Below are 18046 nucleotides of genomic sequence, written 5' to 3' on the forward strand. Positions count from 1 at the left end.
CATACTACACATCAATTACTGGCTCACAGTCCTGTTTCCTCTAATAGGCTCTACATGCCTCAGAGGTATTACTTCCAGAGAGTCTAGCTAAGTGCCTGTCCAATGGTCGGCTATTCGTACATGTGTGTTGAATAGGCGAATGGATGGGTATTTGGAGTAGGGGTGTGAATTTACTCCCACAAAGCTTGTACATGCCCAAAATTGGTGTTTTGTGTTTCATAATTGATCTAATATTGCTTTCCTAGCCTCACCTACTGGGTAGCAGGAGCATAAATAACTCTAAATTTTAATCTAGCTGGGTAAATGTAGCCCAATGCTGTATTTTAAATAGTCCCTTAAGGTAAAATGTTCAGTCTCTCATATTTCTTCTTCCCCAGCTCCTCCTCAGCCTAGAATCTGGATGCGTGGGGGCAGGGGACTTCTAAATCCCAGGATGTGAACAGGGCTTGGTAAGGACTGGTCCTGGACCACTCCTGAGTCCTCTGATTATCTCAGCCAGTCTGAGCTGCTCTCTGAACTTCTTCCTGCTGAGGTGCAGTAGGTCCATCTGATTTGAGCATACACCACTGGAATCCATGGGCCCCCCACCTTTGTATCTGATCTTGAAATCTCCCCTTCTGTTCTCTGACCCCCAAGCTCTGTTGCTCACACTCCCTCCATGAACGAGCTATGGGGAACCCAGAGCACTAAGCAGGCTCACCTACCTACCTACCTGCTTGCCTCCCACCGCTGACTCTGCACCAGTCTGGATAGAGTTCTAAGCCAAAGCCTGACATTCTCCCAGGGACCTGCAGACCCCCTATTCTATACCCAGAAGAGGCTGCTGACTAGCTCCAATGTCCCTGAGCCTCCCCAGGACTATCCGAGTGTTTCTAAAGCAACCCTCTCTAAGCTCTGGAGGCTGGACATGCAGGACTCTGGTGTCTGACTTCCTCCTCTGCTTCTGATACCTTCTTTCCCCCATATTCCACAGGAACTGAAAGGCTTTTCTCCCCTTCCTCTTTCTCTCAAGCCAAGACCTCCTTTACATAAAAAAAAAAAAAAATCTAGATCCAAGTTTACCAGGCCTCACTCTTATTAAGTGAAAGAGATCTCTAGATATGTAAAAATCCTTTCTCTTGCAATAATGCTTAGATTTGGCTGCTTTATCCCCAGCATCTGGAGAAGTGGCTGGTACAATAGGGACTGAATAAATATTTGCTGAGCAAATGAATGAATGAGTGAATGGTCTTGCCTCAGTAAGGCAATAGGCTTGACACATACTCAAACAAAATATCTAATTTGACAGCAAAGCTGAGAAAGCATTTGACAGTCCCAAAGCCCCCATACAATAAGAGTAAAGGGATATAAAAATATATTCAAAAATATTTCCAAAATATCATTCTAATTACATGCAAATGAGTGAACAATAAATGAACAAATGAATGATTGAATGAATGAGTCAATGTGATCTGGACGATGGAAGAGAAATTACAGATTTGTATAGATTCTGTCTAGTGAGAGATTACCCAGGAGACTCTGGAAACATTTTTTTATCCAATGATCTCTGATGTAACCTGTGCTTTTGAAGAAGAAAAAAGGAATAGTGGTCCCCTAAACTTCTGACTGCTCAGCTTCGATGCTTGGCTCAGCCTGTGTATACTTAACCTATATACCAGCCATTTGACCTCTGGGAAGGGTTTCTTCCTCTGCAGCTACTATTCAAGATATGCAGAGAAAAATACAGAGAGAAGACTTTGTATTCCACTTTAAGGAATTAGTTACAATAGGCTTATCACTAGTAGGTTGGCACTATCATTAAACCCATTTTCAGATGAGGCTACTGAGGCTGAGAGAGACCCAGGGCTACATGGCTCAACTGTAGCCAAGTCAGAACCCACACTCAGGACCCATGCTGCTAACCACTGTGCCATCCTAGCAATAAGGTTCTTCCCAGGAACACTTAATCCTGTTTCTGCTTAGCTGTTGTTTCATGGGCATGGGGTGGATAGCTCTACAGCAATGCTATTGAAAAGAAATATAATGCAAGTCACAGGTGCACTTTTTAAATTTTCGAATGGCCACATTAAAAATTAAAAATAAATAGGTGAAATTAATCTTAATATAATTTATTAACCCAGTATATCTAAATCATTATCATTTCAACTTATAACTGATATAAAAATTATTAATGAGATATTTTACATTTAATTTTTTATACTAAGTCTTTGAAATCCAGTGTGTATCTTATACTTACTGCATGTCTCATTTGGACTGGCCACATTTCAGGTGCTCAAAGCCACAGCAGCTAGTGGCTACTGCACCAGACAGTGTGGCCATGAAGGGTCTAAGCATATATTAAGTGGTGGCCAATGAGTCTGCTGCTAAGGTTTCCACTGCAGATGCAAGAAAAATGTGTTCTCACACTTTCTGTTGTCTGATTGTGGCAGCCAAGCTTGAACAAGAGAATACAGGAGAAAAGCAAGATGATACAGGGAAAAAAATGGAGAGAGAATTTTTGCAACTCAAAAATAACCTTGTAAACAGTAAAGAGCCTGTTTCACTCCAAAAAAAAAGAATCTAAATTTTGAGTTTAAAAAAAAATCAAAGTATTCTTGATCATTTTCTCAGTTTAACAGTGACGAATAATAGAATTTGAGCTTCAAACTGACATATTCTATTTGCAAAACAATGATACAAAGTTATGGTTTATTTAAAGAAATTTTAGAACAGAGCTTTTGGAGGAAATTTGGCAAATTAATGACTCATAATATTAAGGCAATATTAGGGTATTCCCTTGATAAGTCAGGTCTTCACTTTGAGGAATTAGTTACAATAAGGAATTTTGCATCATTTGGGGCTCACTGTTCAGTATAGGATTTAAACAGTTATGGAACAAATGATTCAGAAAGCCTTATGCAACTTGAAGAGATTAATCAGATAACCTGTTGAAGACTCCAGATATTGACTTTACAGAATTCTGAAGTGAACCCCACAGAGTTCTTAAATTTCATAGGACTATTTACCCCATATTCAGTGAAATGTGCCTCCAATGTTCCCTGTACTTCTGCCATTCCATAACCAACAAAGCACATACCCCAAATTGCCCCAATCATCAATAGCCCGTTTTAAAGTTACTTATGTATAAAATAATTAAATTGAATGATTTTCTGTGTTGCTTGTTCTCAGTTCAGTTAAAGACAGAAACTTACCATAGTCACTAGAAAGAGCCTGAAGTCTTCACCATTTTGATGTCTGCTGTGCTAGATGCCTGTCAAAACTATGGCAAGCAAACTCTTCCAGGAACACTGTGCTCTCCTCACACCCACCCTCATCCCTGGGTCAAGAGGCCTAGGGCTCTCAAGCCTTGTTTTCAAAATGTAGTTAGTAAATTTGCATATAGTTTATCCCCGCTCTACCAACCTTTCAGCAAATCTCTTTGCCATGTGAGATGGACTGCACTATATACTGGGAGTCTGTAACGAAGTGCGAGACACAGTTCCGTTCCCTCAAGGACCTTGTGATCTCATTGGAGAGGCAAGAACCATACGGTAAAAGATAACTGACAATACAGGCAAATGGGAAGTCATTTCCTCTGGAGAAATTTTGCTGGCTCCTTCATGAGTGGCTAGGATCCCCTGTGATGTGTCCACAGCACCTCTGCTAAGCCCACCTTGGCAGGAAGCACCCTTTGATTGGTTGCTTAGTGGTCTGTATAACCCACGTGAGTTTTATGCAAAGACTGCATCTGTCATATTAACTGCTGAATATCTAATACCTAGCTCATGGTAGGCATTTAGTAAATATTTCTTGAATGTGTAACTAAAATGAGTAATGCAGACAATAAGTGTGACAGGAGTTCTGAGTTTGGGAAGACTGGAAGAGTTCACCATGGAGAAGCTAAGATGAACGGGACATAGAAGAGGGAGGTTCTGAGAGTTATCCATGTAAGGACAGTCCATGTAAGTGGAAAGGCAAGAGCAGAGCCCAGTATTGAGAAGAGGTAAGGAGGATGCAGGGGTGAGTGTGGGAGCACAACGATATAGAAGTTTGAAGAAGTAGATTAGACACATTCTTATCCATCCTTTTCTCCTATATCTACATATGGGAAGTTCTATTTCTAGAGTAAATGACTTTTCCAGCTAGTGTGAAGGGAACATGAATAGCAGGCACATTTCTCCTCCCTATTTTATCATTTAATTTCTATATCCTCCATGAATATGTAAACACAAATAAATTTACACATTCTAATAAACCATTACATTTATTATATAGTAGGAAGCGTTGCCAGGAAACCAGTTGTCAAGCAAAGCTATATTTTGAAAAGTGGGTGATGTATAATTATCTTTAAATATACTTTCTCTGAGTAGTAATTACCCCCACCCTCCACCCCAGCCCAAATCCCTGTGACTCTCCTGAATGGCTATGCACAGGAACAGCACAACTTAGCAGATGCTAGCCTGTCCAAGACAGCCACTCCTTCAGGAGCTCAAGCAGAGCAATTCCAGATCCATGGTACCAGCCTGACCATGTAGCACCCTACAGCCACTACCCCCAAACTTGGGGAAAGAGTAGCTTAATTAAGTTCTCGGCATTAAACTGACTCCAAGTCAACTCTTGCACACTGTAAAGGAAAGCAAACTTGATTCCCTTGGACTCCGATTAACAAATGTATAACAAATCGGTGGTTTCTGTGACATGAGATTGTATCTACTTACAACATATTCTTTGAAACTACAATGTAAGCTATTTAAGATCAGATGTGAGTTTTTCCTGAAAATTCATTTTTCAGGAAGAAAAATTGTTTACCCAATTTCTCTATAATATTAATAACCACAATAATGAGGAAAAAGCAGAGTCCCACCAAAGCCAGATAAGACTCCTCAGTACCAGTCTGGCCACCTCCAGAGGTCGTGCTCACTAAGAACCACCTGGGACCTGTTGTCCCCTTCCGTTGCCCCTCCTTTCACCCTCCCCTATGCTCACTCTTACCCTGTGTGTCTGGAGGATGCAAGCCTCACTAACTGTATTTGGAAACCAAAATTTTATGACCCTGAGGCATTTATTCTCTGTGTAGTGAATTCTCTCAGGTAACAGACAAGTGTCCCCTACAAAGGTTTGGCACTCCCTGGAGAGGGCATTCCAGCACCCACAGTGATGTAGGGGTCAGATCAGAACACTACCCTATTAATCCTTTCCTCCCTCCCTGTTCTGTAAGCCCAAAACTAAGCTCTCCTTTCAGTTCTGAGGAAACCATACCCTTCATAGATGTCCTCCTCACTTTTCTAATCTCATTATAGATTTTAACAAAGTTTTGATAACAGGATTTTCCACAGACAGTAGGTAGAAAAATGACAGAGTAGAAATATAGATGAAGTCAAGCTATTCCAAAAGGCAGTTTGGAGTGGGTGAAGGGATTCATAACAGCAGAGGTCTACCCCCCTGGAAACCTAGGATACAAATACAAATACAGATGTGCATGGACAGTTGCTCCAAGATTCTGCTTCGTTTTTCCCCACCTCGTTATTACCCAACCTTTCTTTATTTCTCCCCGTGTCTTCAACTGCCTGATGGGTCTCTCTATATACATGACCTGCCAGTACCTCAAATGCATTTCCTGAGCTGAGCACCCCACCTTTCTCCTCAGAGCGACTTCCCTGCCCCAATCACTGCTGCTCCTTGTCTGTCCCTATACTGGTTAGAGGTGCCACTCTACCAGCTCAGCCTGGCTAGAAATTTGGGCTGTCCCTTCGGTACCCTTCTCTTAACTGCACACCTAGTGAGGCTCAAAGGCCTATTGATTCTTCCTCCAAAATTGATGTCAACTCAGTGTCCTTCATCATCTCAAACCCATAAGGCTGAAAGAGCATTCTTCATACTATTCCTGATCTAGAAATTGACAGACTGATTGTCATTCTCCCTCTCAAAGTCCTTAGTCTGCATGGCCTTCCCAAGCAACTCTCCAGCATCCCTTTCTGACTCTCCTTTGAACAGTGTAGGCATTTATTAAATGTTTGGTCAACAGTTACTAAATATAGCTATATATTTTGTCTGTATCATGAGGATGAAATTAGGTATAAGCTTTAAACCCCTCTACCATAGAATTATAAAATGTAGCTATTTCCTTGAGATCATGTAACTTAATGGGCCTCAGCCATGGTTACATATTAGAACCACCTGGGAACTTCAAAAGCTACCCATAGTGTTTTGGGGTATTTAAAAAATACCCAGCCCCTAGAAAATTGGATTTAATTGGTTTGCACTTAGGACGTGAGTATTAGTGGGGTTTTTTGATTATGTGTTTAAGCTTTCCCATGTAATTCTGTATGCAGCCAGGTTTGAGAATCACTGACAAAAGTCCCTAACCAAGAGACCATGGGACCATTATATGGACCATAGCTGAGCTTCAAGGGGAACATGTGCTGCCTGAACTTGTATGTAGAGGTGTGACTATATGTGGGTGCCTGCGTTTTTCTGCACAGAGGATCTAAACATTCATCAGATTCTCAAAAGATTCTATAACCCCCCAAAAAGCAAAGAACCTCTGATCCAGATTCAGCCCTTACACTCTACAGATGAGGCAGCACAGAGTAAGAGCAAGAGACAGGGCTGGGAGAAAACCAAGGCTGGATCTGCCGCTGTGCAGTATTGGTCAATGGACTTAACCTCTATGACCCTTAATTTTCTCCTCCTCAAAGTCAGGATAATGCTTGCTTTGCAGAGTTATTTAAAGAATTCGGGAGAAGGCATGAGACGTGCCTAATAGGGTAGAAAGCACACATGAAGTTTCGTTAATGGTAAACATTATTAGTCCTAATACTTCCATCACTACTAATAGTACTCTTAATACTTTCAGTACTATTTCTAATAATGCCATTATTATAAAATAAAAAGTATTTCCTATTTTTCGAGCACCTTCAGCTTTATGCTAGACACATCATATGGTATTGCATCAATGCCCACAACAACCCCATGTGGCTGGCCCTATTCCCTGTTTCACAGATGAGAGGACCAAAGCAGGGACATGCCCAAGGCCACACAGCTAAGTGGTAGCACCTAGTCAACTTAATGGAAAGCTTATCTCCTCACCACCAGGTTGCACTGCTCTAGTGAGGCCAAGTCAGTCAAGATGAAAGGAAGCCACAGTGCTACCTTTCGGATTACAAGAAATTTGAATTTCACAGCCACCTCCCTCCCATCCTTCTCTCCTTGCCTGCCCTTTTCCAGCCGCTACTGGCGCCGGTGGAATCGGTTCTGCAGAAGAAAGTGTCGCGCCGCAGTCAAGTCCAATGTTTTCTATTGGCTCGTGATTTTCCTGGTGTTCCTCAACACGCTCACCATCGCCTCGGAGCATTACAACCAGCCTCACTGGCTCACAGAAGTCCAAGGTGAGAGGCAGCCCCTACTACTATCCTGGTTTACTCTAGCCACCTCAGCCCTGAATTCCAAGGAGGGAACAGCCACAGGTAGAAGGTGGATGGGAAAGCAGCCAGTGGCCACGGCTCTTAGCAGGTGCCATGCTGGGGACACCAAGGGCCTAGAAGCTTGCAAGCCTCACAATAAAATGCACAACCTCGTTATAAACAGACGTGGCTCACCTGGCTGGGTCCACATCATCTGCTTCCCAGGTGGTCACTGTTGGGTCCAAGTGACAAGGACACATGCTAAAGCTTGTTTGGCTATCTCAGACCCTTGGCTGCCAACTCCCCAGATTGGATTTTCAGTACGCGGGCTTTACTCTTGCCTCCAGGTATGTCTGGAAGTAAGTCAAGGTGCACTTGCCAGAACAGTTGAGGATGAGGTGAGCAAAAAGGCACGAGAGATGACAGAGTGGCCTGAGCACAGGGAGCTGTCCTCGATGGATAGTTAATGCCCATGTCCCTGCATGAACCCCTAGGAGAGGACCTCACTAGCCAGCTCCTCAGCACCACTCCCAAGGAGTCAGGCAGGCATAGGGGCTGCATTTCAGAACTCTGGGCATGGTCAGTCTCCCCATGCAGAGGGCAGACTCTGATGGCTTGGCTTCACCTCCTGGCTGATCAGTTTGGGAAGATTACTCATCTCTCTGAACCTCGCTTCTTGTCTTTGAAAAAACGGACACAATGACAGTAACACCTATCTCAGAGCTGCTTGAGGAGTAAAGAAAATAAGGCACGCAAAGCCTTTGATGCTGGTAGAAACAGTAGTCCCCCTGTTTGCAGTTTTGCTTTCCAAGGTTTCAGTTACCTGTAGTCGACTATGGTCAAAATATTAAATGGAAAATTCCAGAAATAAACAATTCATACGTTTTAAAATTTCACACCGTTCTGAATAGTGTGGTGACATCTCACATCATTCCACCCCATCCTGCTTGAGATGTGGACCATCCCTTTGTCCAGTGTCTCCACGCTGTAGACATCCCCCCTCCCATTAGGGGGGATGGTCCACTTGATTATCAGGTCAGTTGTCACAGTATCACAGTGCTTGTGTTCAAACAACCCTGATTTTACTTATCAGTGGCCCCAAGGCACAAGAGTAGTGATGCTGGCAATTTGGATGTGCCAAAGAGAAGCTGTAACATGCTTTTAAGTGAACAGGTAAGTATAGTACAATAAGTTAGTTTGAGAGGGAGAGACAACATTCATGCATATTGTTATAATTGTTATATGTTATAATTATTGTTCTTAATCTCTTACCGTGCCTAATTTATAAGTTAAACTTTATCATAAGTACAGATTTATAGGAAAAGACATAATATATACAGGGTTTGGTACTATCCAAGGTTTCAGGGGATAGTAGCACTGGGGATCCTGGAACATACCCCCCACAGATAAGGATGGGAGGGGTGCTATAGTTCTCTGAAAATATTTATTGTGATTGTAACTAGATGCCCCTTTCCCGTAAATTGCCCCCTAATTGTTCTGTTCTGGTGGCAGTGGATGGGAGAGGTGTGCTGGCTGGGAAGGGAAAACATTTGACCTTCTTTCCAGTGGTGAAAATTACTGTGTTTTCTTTCTCCTCCTCCCACTTCTTCCTCATCTTGCATGCATTTGGATCCCTCCCCCACTCCTGAACCTGCCAGACACAGCCAACAAGGCACTACTGGCCCTTTTCACGGCAGAGATGCTGCTGAAGGTGTACAGCCTGGGCTTGCAGGCCTACTTCGTGTCCCTGTTCAACCGCTTTGACTGCTTCGTGGTGTGCGGGGGCATCCTGGAGACCATCCTGGTGGAGACCAAGGTCATGTCTCCCCTGGGCATCTCCGTGCTCAGATGCGTCCGACTACTGAGGATATTTAAAATCACAAGGTATTTCTCTTCGGACACGGGTCTTGGGGAGAAGTTCTTCCAGAAGGTTAAGGAGGCTGAAAGCCATGGGTGGGAGAGTAGCTGCTATTTCTAGATTGGTCTCTCCTTGGCTCATATACAACAGAGGGGAGCTTTTAGATGGCATATCATTTATAAATTCCTTTGGCTGCTAATTCATTTAGATGGCATATCATTTAGAAATTCCTTTGGCTGCTAATACCAGAAACAGCTCAGTAGGGTAAGCAAATTAGGGATTTATTCAATTGTATAAAGGACGTCTAGACGTAGACATCCCTGGTGGCTAAAAGAAGGCATCGGGGACCTATTCTCCTTCTGTTCTTTGCTTTGCTAGCCTTAGGCATGCCTTCCACCCCAAAGTCACAAGGTGGCTCCTGGAGATTGAGCCATCACGTTCAAATTTGAGGCAGGAAGAGAAAGGGGTGAGGGTAAAGGGGACACCCGTACCACTGAGTCAGCCCCTTCCAGATCTCTCCCAGAACTCTCACCAGAAGCTCTGTTCTCGTGGCCACCTCAGCTGTGAGAGAGACTGAGAAATACGGTCTTTACCTGGGTGTGTGCTGCCGCAAATGCAGTAAAGTTGCCTTAACTGAAGAAGGGTAATGGATGCTGTGACACAGATGGCTTTCATCCCTCCTTCCACACGTTCACCCCCTCTCCATCTGTCTGTCCATCTGCCCATCCAAAGACTGTAGTCTTCCTGCCTCTCCGGGTCAAGCAGTGATTCTCATGTGGAGGACAGACAGGGCCAGGGGACAGGGAGTGGGAAACATGCTCTAGGACAATAATTTTCAACTGTGTTGTGACCCATTTTGGATAATGAAATCAGTTTATTGGATCACAACCATCATTTTAAAACAGCTTTATTGAGATATAATTCATATACTAATAAATTTACGCTTTTCAAGTGTACAATTCAATTTTTATGTATATTCACACAGTTTTACAACCATCACCACAATCTAGTTTTAGAACATTTTTATGACCCCAAAAAGAAACCCATACCTACTCTCATTTCTCCCAACCTTCCCTCCAGTAGCAACCACTAATTTACTTTCTGCCCCTATATATTTGCCAATTCTGGACAATTGATCTAAATGAAATCATACAATATATGGTGTTTTGTGTCTGGCTTCTTTCATCTGGCATAATGGTTTCAAGTTTCCCCCGGTTTGTATCATGTATCAGTACTTCATTCCTTTCTATGGCTCAATAATATTCCACTATATGAGAATATATCCCATTTTGTTTATCCATTCATCTGCTGGTAGACATTTGGTTTATTTCTACCTTTTGGCTAGTATGAATAATGCAGCTATGAAGCACTGATGTTCAAGTTTTTGTATGAGTGTATTTCATGCTCCTGGATATATGCTTAGCAGTAAGTATTTCAAATTTCCAGGTCATTTGATAACTCTTTATCTCAGATTTTGAAGAAACATCAAACTTTTCCAAAGAGACTAAGCCATTTTACATTCTCACCGGTGATATATAAAGGTTCCAATTTCTCCAAATTCTCAGTTTTAATGAAAGAATGAAGTAAAATAGGAATATCAGAAGGCCTCACATGAATGTACGCATCGTTTCATAAAAATCTTTGACATATATATCTGAGCTGCAGTATAATATATCTTTCTCACTGTGGGTCATGGCCAAACTTAGATGGACATATCAAAAACACCTGGAGGGGAAGGGGTTCAAACTGTGCCCCCTAGAGGTACAATCCTTCTGAAGAATCTCTGCTTTGGGGGCCTGGCTGATAATAGGAACCCTGAAACCATCAGTTGGATTGTGCTGGAAATAAAGGGGGTGGGGTGGATGTATTCCAGTCAAGGATCCGAGGTAACTGCCCCCGCCCTGCTCAGAGTGCTCTGAGCATGACTGAGGGAGTGACTCAGGGCTCACAAAGCATCCTGAGGTGCTACTGTTCTCTTCACAGCGCACTCAGCAACCACTCCGCACACACTTGTCCCTGTGGTGTTGTCTAGGGTAAGGCATTTATTATTAAAGTGTTCAGTTCAGTGCCAGGCACAGGAGGCACTCAACAGCTGGGGCACACGTTATTAATCTAATTATAATTGTCCTTATTAGGAGAAGGAAGAAGGAGAGAAGAGCTAATGGTGGTCTATACATACACGCTCCCTTACTTTTATTTGTTTATCCACTGTGTACATACTATGGGTCAAGTCCTGCTGTGGGGATTGGGAACAAGAGAGCACCCCTGAGGAAGGTTTAATATCAGACAGACTCAAAGTATTTGTAGAATTTAAATGTACAAGTTTAACACTCCTGAGCAACCACCCCGTCCCTCTGCCCCCCTCCCCTGCCACCCACCAAAAAAAAAAGAGCTTCTCTTGAATATCCTAAATATCTTGGCATTACAGAAAATTCTTGGTTTAAATAAAAGTAGTAGAAATATAATAACAATCATTGTTAACATGCATCAATGCTTAATATGCCAGATAGTGTGATTCTAATGCTCACATGCCAGATAGTGTGATTCTAATGCTCACATGTGTTTGCTCCATTAATCCTCACAATTACCTATAAGAGAGGTTGAGGAGAGACTACTATTATCATCACTCCCATTTTGCAGATGAGAAAACTATGGCTTAAAGAGTTAAGTTGCTTGGCCAAGGCCACACAAAGGGGCAAAGCTGGCATTAAAAGGCAAGTCTGTCTGACTGACTTCAGGTCCCAGCTTCAAGTTCAGTGCAGTTCATGACGATGAACTGCAGAGTTAGCTAAACTGTCTTGTCATCTATGACGGGACTTAAGGGATTTTTAGCATACCGATTCTTGGTGTTAGAGAATTGCTTATTCTACTTTCTCTTCCTGAGGTCTTGGTAAAAGCTATTTTTAATTTGGAGTTTGTAGTGCCTCTTAAATAATTTTCAAAAGTTCATATGTTTGGGGTTTTGTTTTTGTTGGTTTGTATTTTAAATTCCTGTAAGAAAGAATTTTGTCCCTAGATAATGTCATAGCATCTTGAAAAGATTTAACATTCATTCTATTTTTAATCAATAATTTATCTATTTCTAATCTGAAACTATTGCCAAGAATTTATTTCCTTAAATCTGTCTTTATCAGAGAGCTTCCCAAAGTCTCTCCACAAGAAAGATTAGTGTTATTTTCAGATTTCTGTAAACTCTATAAACAGAATAAATTCATTATCTAATTGGAAGCACTTTGGCAAAGGCCATCATCTTCCTGTTTCCAGTCTCCATACCCTCTGGGGGCTTTTGGAAAACAACAGAAAGACTAACTGTGTTGGGGAGTCCCATGCTCCCTCTGAACCTTGTCTCCAATAGGCCAAAAAAATGCCAAAAATATGGGATGGGAGCAGCCATTGGGGTCCCTTGAGATGGTTTGTCTGTGCATGGTCCTGCCGACAAACAAGTGTATTTCTTCCCCATCTTTTAAAATCTCTTGGAGAATACTTTGTGATGTCTCACAACCACTTTTTTACTGTGTATTCTGAACCATCGATCATGATTCTCAAACTTAGTCGAACTCATTAGGAGACCTCGTTAGGGACCTCACCTCTAGAGATCTGACCAGCAATTCCTGGACGGTTTTGTGCTGGTGGTCCAATGACCTCACTTTGAGAAACACTGGCCTAATTTTCTGCTGCTGTCCTTTGTCTACTTTCTTGCCTAAAAAGACAAGCCTTCATATCTAATTGGAAACCTTGATTCTTCCATCTCCACTCTCTTCTCTATACTGAAGCTCCAACCATGTTAAGATTGTACTTTTGATAGTTCTTGACTGAGAAAACACATAATGATAAAGAGCTACTATGAATTCAGCAGTTTTTAAATTAACGTGAATTTTATTAATTTCTACACACCTATATACCTTTGAAGGGCGGTAACATAAATTCAAGACAGGCTATTTATTTAAAATGCTGTAGTGCTTGGCGTGTGCATGAATTCGTGGATTCTATCCTACAATTCCAAGTTGCTCCCTGCCACCCAGGCCCTGGAGTCTAAGAGCTGGAAATACTGATCTAGACCAATGGCCTCAACCATGACATCATGACGCATCACTATACCCAGAGCAGTTGAACAGTGTCTACGAGGAAATTTCCTATTACTAAGAGCTAAGATACCAAAATTCATAAATGGTTTCCTTTTAAAACCCTTTTCTCATTTAGAAAAGAAAACGTGCAGCTCACATAGGAATGCTACGTTTTCTAGGATTTGATATTTTCAGCTATTGAACTACTAAAAACAATACTATAAATAGAACAATGTCATTTGTTTCCAAAGATTATTGATACACTAGAGTGACGCAAACATAATAATAAAAATGAGATATTTCATTGCAAATTTTGGGAGTAAGGTTAGGACTGTATTCCATGAGTTATCTCGGGACAAATGAGAAAAGAGTTAAAAAAATAAATACAAATAAATGCAATATTGTTCCTGTAACACCCTCCCTCTTTGCCTTCCTGAATGCTTTTATGAATGGGCAAGAATGGGGTGGACTTACCATCCACCATGCTGCCTGAAGGGGGTCTTTGGGGTATGAATATAGTAGATGATGAAAATTAATTATTAACATGCTTACATTTTTTGTATATTGTGAAAATTTGAGAATACCTGAGGAAATATACTGTGTTACCAAAATCATTTACCTATGGGTCTCATAAAAAATTTTTTTAAAACTAAACTGTAGGTCAATTGATGTCTGAGTGTTCATCATATTATGAGCAGGAAGTCCCAGAACAGGAAAGAATAGAGAAGAGAACATTCCGATCCCCCAAGGACAGAGAGGCAAGGACCTGGCCAAAATCTTTGTCGTCTGTGGGGACATTACCCATGACACTGGGCCTTCCAGCCACCTGCTGGATTGCATTCTTTCTCCTACTTTGAAGCACTATGGGGATCTAAATGTTGCTGAGTTCTGATATCTAGTTTATCTACTCTTTGTTAGCCCAGTCTGATATATGGGGAGGAAGAAGAGCTTCAATTAGATTAAATCTGGATGTAATTGCAGTTTACTAATTACATCTCCTTTTTTATACAGTCAGTTTTTAAGTGCACCCAAATCCCTCCAGCCTTTGCTGTTTTCCCTCTTAAACCTTAAATCTCTTTCTTTTTCCTACTGCTCCTCCCCTGAGGCTTCCTTCCCAAGCCCTAAAATGTGAAATTGTGCTGACTCGGCATAGACAGATTTACTGGTAAATTGTGACCACATATGGGACTCCATACAGCCCTGAAGTGAGAGCCTTTTATAGATCCCCTAGGCTCTAAATGTCTGCATTTCCTTACCAGGAAGTGGCCAAAATCATCGGATCCATCCCTACCCTGCCCCCACCCTCCCCACCACCTCCTAGCCCCCTACTCTTCTCAGGCCTTACAGAGGCTCAGAGTTCATTAGGGCCACTATTAAAGAGGTATATCTGGCATCTACCCAGTTCCCGGGGTCCATGGAACCAGGGCCTAGCTTTAGTGGAACGTTGGTCCTTGCACACCCACGCAGATGTCACTGTGGCTGGTTCAGGGAGAGGCAAGGTCAAGGCTGAGTTTCTCACTGATGATTCTAACGGTTTCCCCAAGTTATCTCACAGGACCACATTCCTCCTCCCTCCTGTCCCTCCCACTCCCGCCCTCAGGGACGGTGTACAGAAGCCTACCCCACAGAGTTACTACACAAAATTTGCTTTATAAACATTCTACCAACAATAGATCACTACCACCAACACAAAGAGGATTTTTTTTTTACCCCTCATGACAAGAACAGTTGGGACAGGTATAAATTTAGTTATGACCCTGTCTGGAACAGAAGGGAAGTAGAGTGGAGCGTTTTCAAAGCACTCAAAGCTATTGGTACTATTATTGTGAAGATCTTTTATTTAAAGCAAGCTCGGTGCTCTGCTCCATACCTAGAATGTAAAGGTCCCGGCCCTGAGCTATTTGAAGTGAAAAGTTCACAAGATGAAAGTTCCAGTTCAAGCAAGGCTCAGGCCATGTTCTGTTGTCGAGAAGGGAGAATTCCATAGGACCCAAACCAGGGGCAGACTCAGAGCAGAGAGAGCGATGGAGATACAAGTACCCCTGAATTGATGATAGCAACTTAAACCAAGGGAGGCAGTAACAAAAGTGAAGCCAGGCTCAGCAAGAGAGAGAGTTTGGGTGACAAAGAAAATGATCAGGTCAAAAGCCCTCACATACACCCTACTTTAAGGAGAAGGCAGTGGGTCTGATGGGGGACGGAGCAGGCAAAGACACACTTTGGGGAGAATAATTCAGAGCCACAGGAGAACTGAAAAGAAAAGTAGATCCCAAGGATAACCATGCAGGTGGAGTGTCTGAGGAGGGTGGGGGGTGGGTAGGGTGACCCTCTAAAGCTGTCTTGTGCTTCGAGGGCTGTGAGTCCCCACATTCTGGATATAGACTTCTGCGTATGTGGAAACTTGTGCTCATTGTGCTGAAGAGAGAGTGCTTAATTTTCCTCAGCTCTGCTATGAGGTCCAAAACATTAAATACTTTGTTCTGCAGCTGCTCACTTTTCTCCACAGCTTTTTCTTTTTTGGCATGTATATGTACTTTATAGTTTTAATTAATTGGAATAAAAACCTCAGTTGATTGTGAATGTGCCATTAACCCCTCTAGTTTACCACTGGCTAATGTTTCTAAAAAGGAGAATGATTCTGGGACCTGAGACATCATTAGATCTTCAGGCCATAGCAGTAACAGCCATCGAGAATCAGGTTAACATTAAGGAAGAGAGAGTTTGAGGATCTGCAGGACTGCCAGCCATTTTGTTTAAATGGTATTTCATGTCACCCTGCCCAGAGGCTGCCACCTGGCCCCTGCAAATCTCATAGATATTAATAACAAGGCTCTCGCACTCTACCCTGCTGTCGGCCCACATGCCCAGCTCCAAACCCAGCCTTATCCTCTGAGCCCTGTTAGTGTCCTTTGCCACAACATCACTTCAACAATTCCTTTGTCTCAGTCTTTAGAGAGCACATGAAACCTCTCCAGTCACATGCATGTGAGAGATGGACAGCCTTCTGTTCAACAAGCTGGATGCCCTCATGATGCCAGGCCACTGGCACCAGCTCGGCTCTTTTAATCCTGCTCAAAGGAGCAGGCCAGCCTCAAGCAGACCTGTTCCTGCTCCTGCTCCTGTTGAATGGAAAGCAACAGGGGTTTGAAGGCAAACAGCATTAACAACGATGATCACCATGCATCCTAACCATATCTTACCTGCGTGACTGGTCCAAAGTGCAGTGTCCGTTCAGCCAGGCGGTTTTCATGAGGAGGGTGAGCAGGTGTGCCTGGCTGCAGTTTGTCTCTTAAACAAAGGCTGGCTCATGCCTTCAAGCCTGTGGCCTTGGGTTTGGATTGGAGTTCTTTCCAGAGGGAGACACATGTTCACAGTGCTCATCTGGAAATCTTACCCCAACGATCTCAAAGCCACAGCAACCCTGTTCTCCGTAGGGCAAATCTATACATAATCGTTTTTTTAATTTCTGTTTTTTCATATTGAGTTATAGTTGACATATAACATTATGTTAGTTTCAGGTATACAACATAATGATTTGATATTTGTATATACAGTAGTCCCCCTTATCCTTGGTTTCTGTAGTTTCAGTTACCTGTGGTCAACCATGATCTTGAAAATATTAAATGAAAAATTCTAGAAATAGTTTATAAGTTTTAAATCGCATGCTATTTTGAGTAGCATAATGAAATATTGTGCCGTCCTGCTCTGTCCAGTCCGGGAAGTAAATCATGCCTTTGTCCAGCGTCTCCACACTGTATATGCTCCCCACCTTTTAGGCACTTAGTAGCCATCTTCGTTATCAGATCAACTGTCATAGTATTACCATGCTTGTGTTCAAGTCCCCCTGATTTTACTTAATAATGGTCCCAAAGCTCAAGAGTGGTGATGCTGACAACTTGGATATGCCAGGAAAAAAAAAGCCCTAAGTGTACTTATGCATAAGAAAAACATATATAAGGTATATATAAGGTCCAGTACTATCTGTAGTTTCAGGCATTGACCGGGGTGAGGGGTGGGTCTTGGAATGTACCCCCCAAAGGTATGGGGGGACTACTATAATAATCACCACAATAAGTCTAATTAACATCCATCACATACATAGTTACAAAAAATTCTTTCTTGTGATGAGAGAATTTTAAAGATTTAACTCTTTTAGCAACTTTCAAATATGCAATACAGTATTCTTAACTATAGTCACCATGCTGTACATTACATACTCATGTCTGATTTATAATGAATTTGTACCTTTTGACCACCCCCTTCGCCCACCTACCCCACTCACCCCGCCTCTGGCAACCATCAATCTGTTCTCTAGCTATGTAGTAGTTTGATATGTGGTCTGGCAATAGAATAGTCAGGAATCTCAGAAACTTTGCTCATGAGTTTAGGGAAGCGACAGGAAAAGAAATGATACGGGGGAAGTGCAAATAGCTGCTCCTCGCAGTGAGGTAAAGTGTGCGTGTGTGTGTGAGAGGTCCCACCTCCTCACCCTGTCACACCATGCACAGAGAAGCATCTATTTAACCCCGTGTCCTCTTGCCTTTCCCTTCAGTAAATACAAATGTGTCACATTTATAATAGAGTCAATCATTCGTTCAACAAAATATTCGTTGGTCACCTCCTTTGGGTTGGGCACTGTTCTGAGCACTAAAGATTTGAAAAAAGCAGGTGAATTCCCTGTTCCCACAGACCTTACATTCTGGTGGCTGGTGGTTACGAGTATATAAAAAAGGAGGGATAAG

General features: G+C 42.4%; 1 protein-coding gene across 3 annotated transcripts in view; it reads left to right on the forward strand.

Annotated features, from left to right (window-relative positions):
- The window catches only part of CACNA1C (calcium voltage-gated channel subunit alpha1 C), a 611706-nt gene that overhangs the window by 481970 nt on the left and 111690 nt on the right, over nt 1–18046 (forward strand). For all 3 annotated transcript variants that reach the window (XM_039869216.1, XM_039869218.1, XM_039869219.1), the window contains 2 exons: nt 7207–7367; nt 9041–9266. In XM_039869216.1, coding sequence (XP_039725150.1) covers nt 7207–7367; nt 9041–9266 — 387 coding nt within the window. The remainder of the gene's footprint in view (nt 1–7206; nt 7368–9040; nt 9267–18046) is intronic.

The sequence above is a fragment of the Pteropus medius genome, unplaced genomic scaffold (assembly GCF_902729225.1).
Source record: "Pteropus medius unplaced genomic scaffold, Ma_sr-lr_union100, whole genome shotgun sequence".
Classification (NCBI taxonomy): Eukaryota; Metazoa; Chordata; class Mammalia; order Chiroptera; family Pteropodidae; genus Pteropus; species Pteropus medius.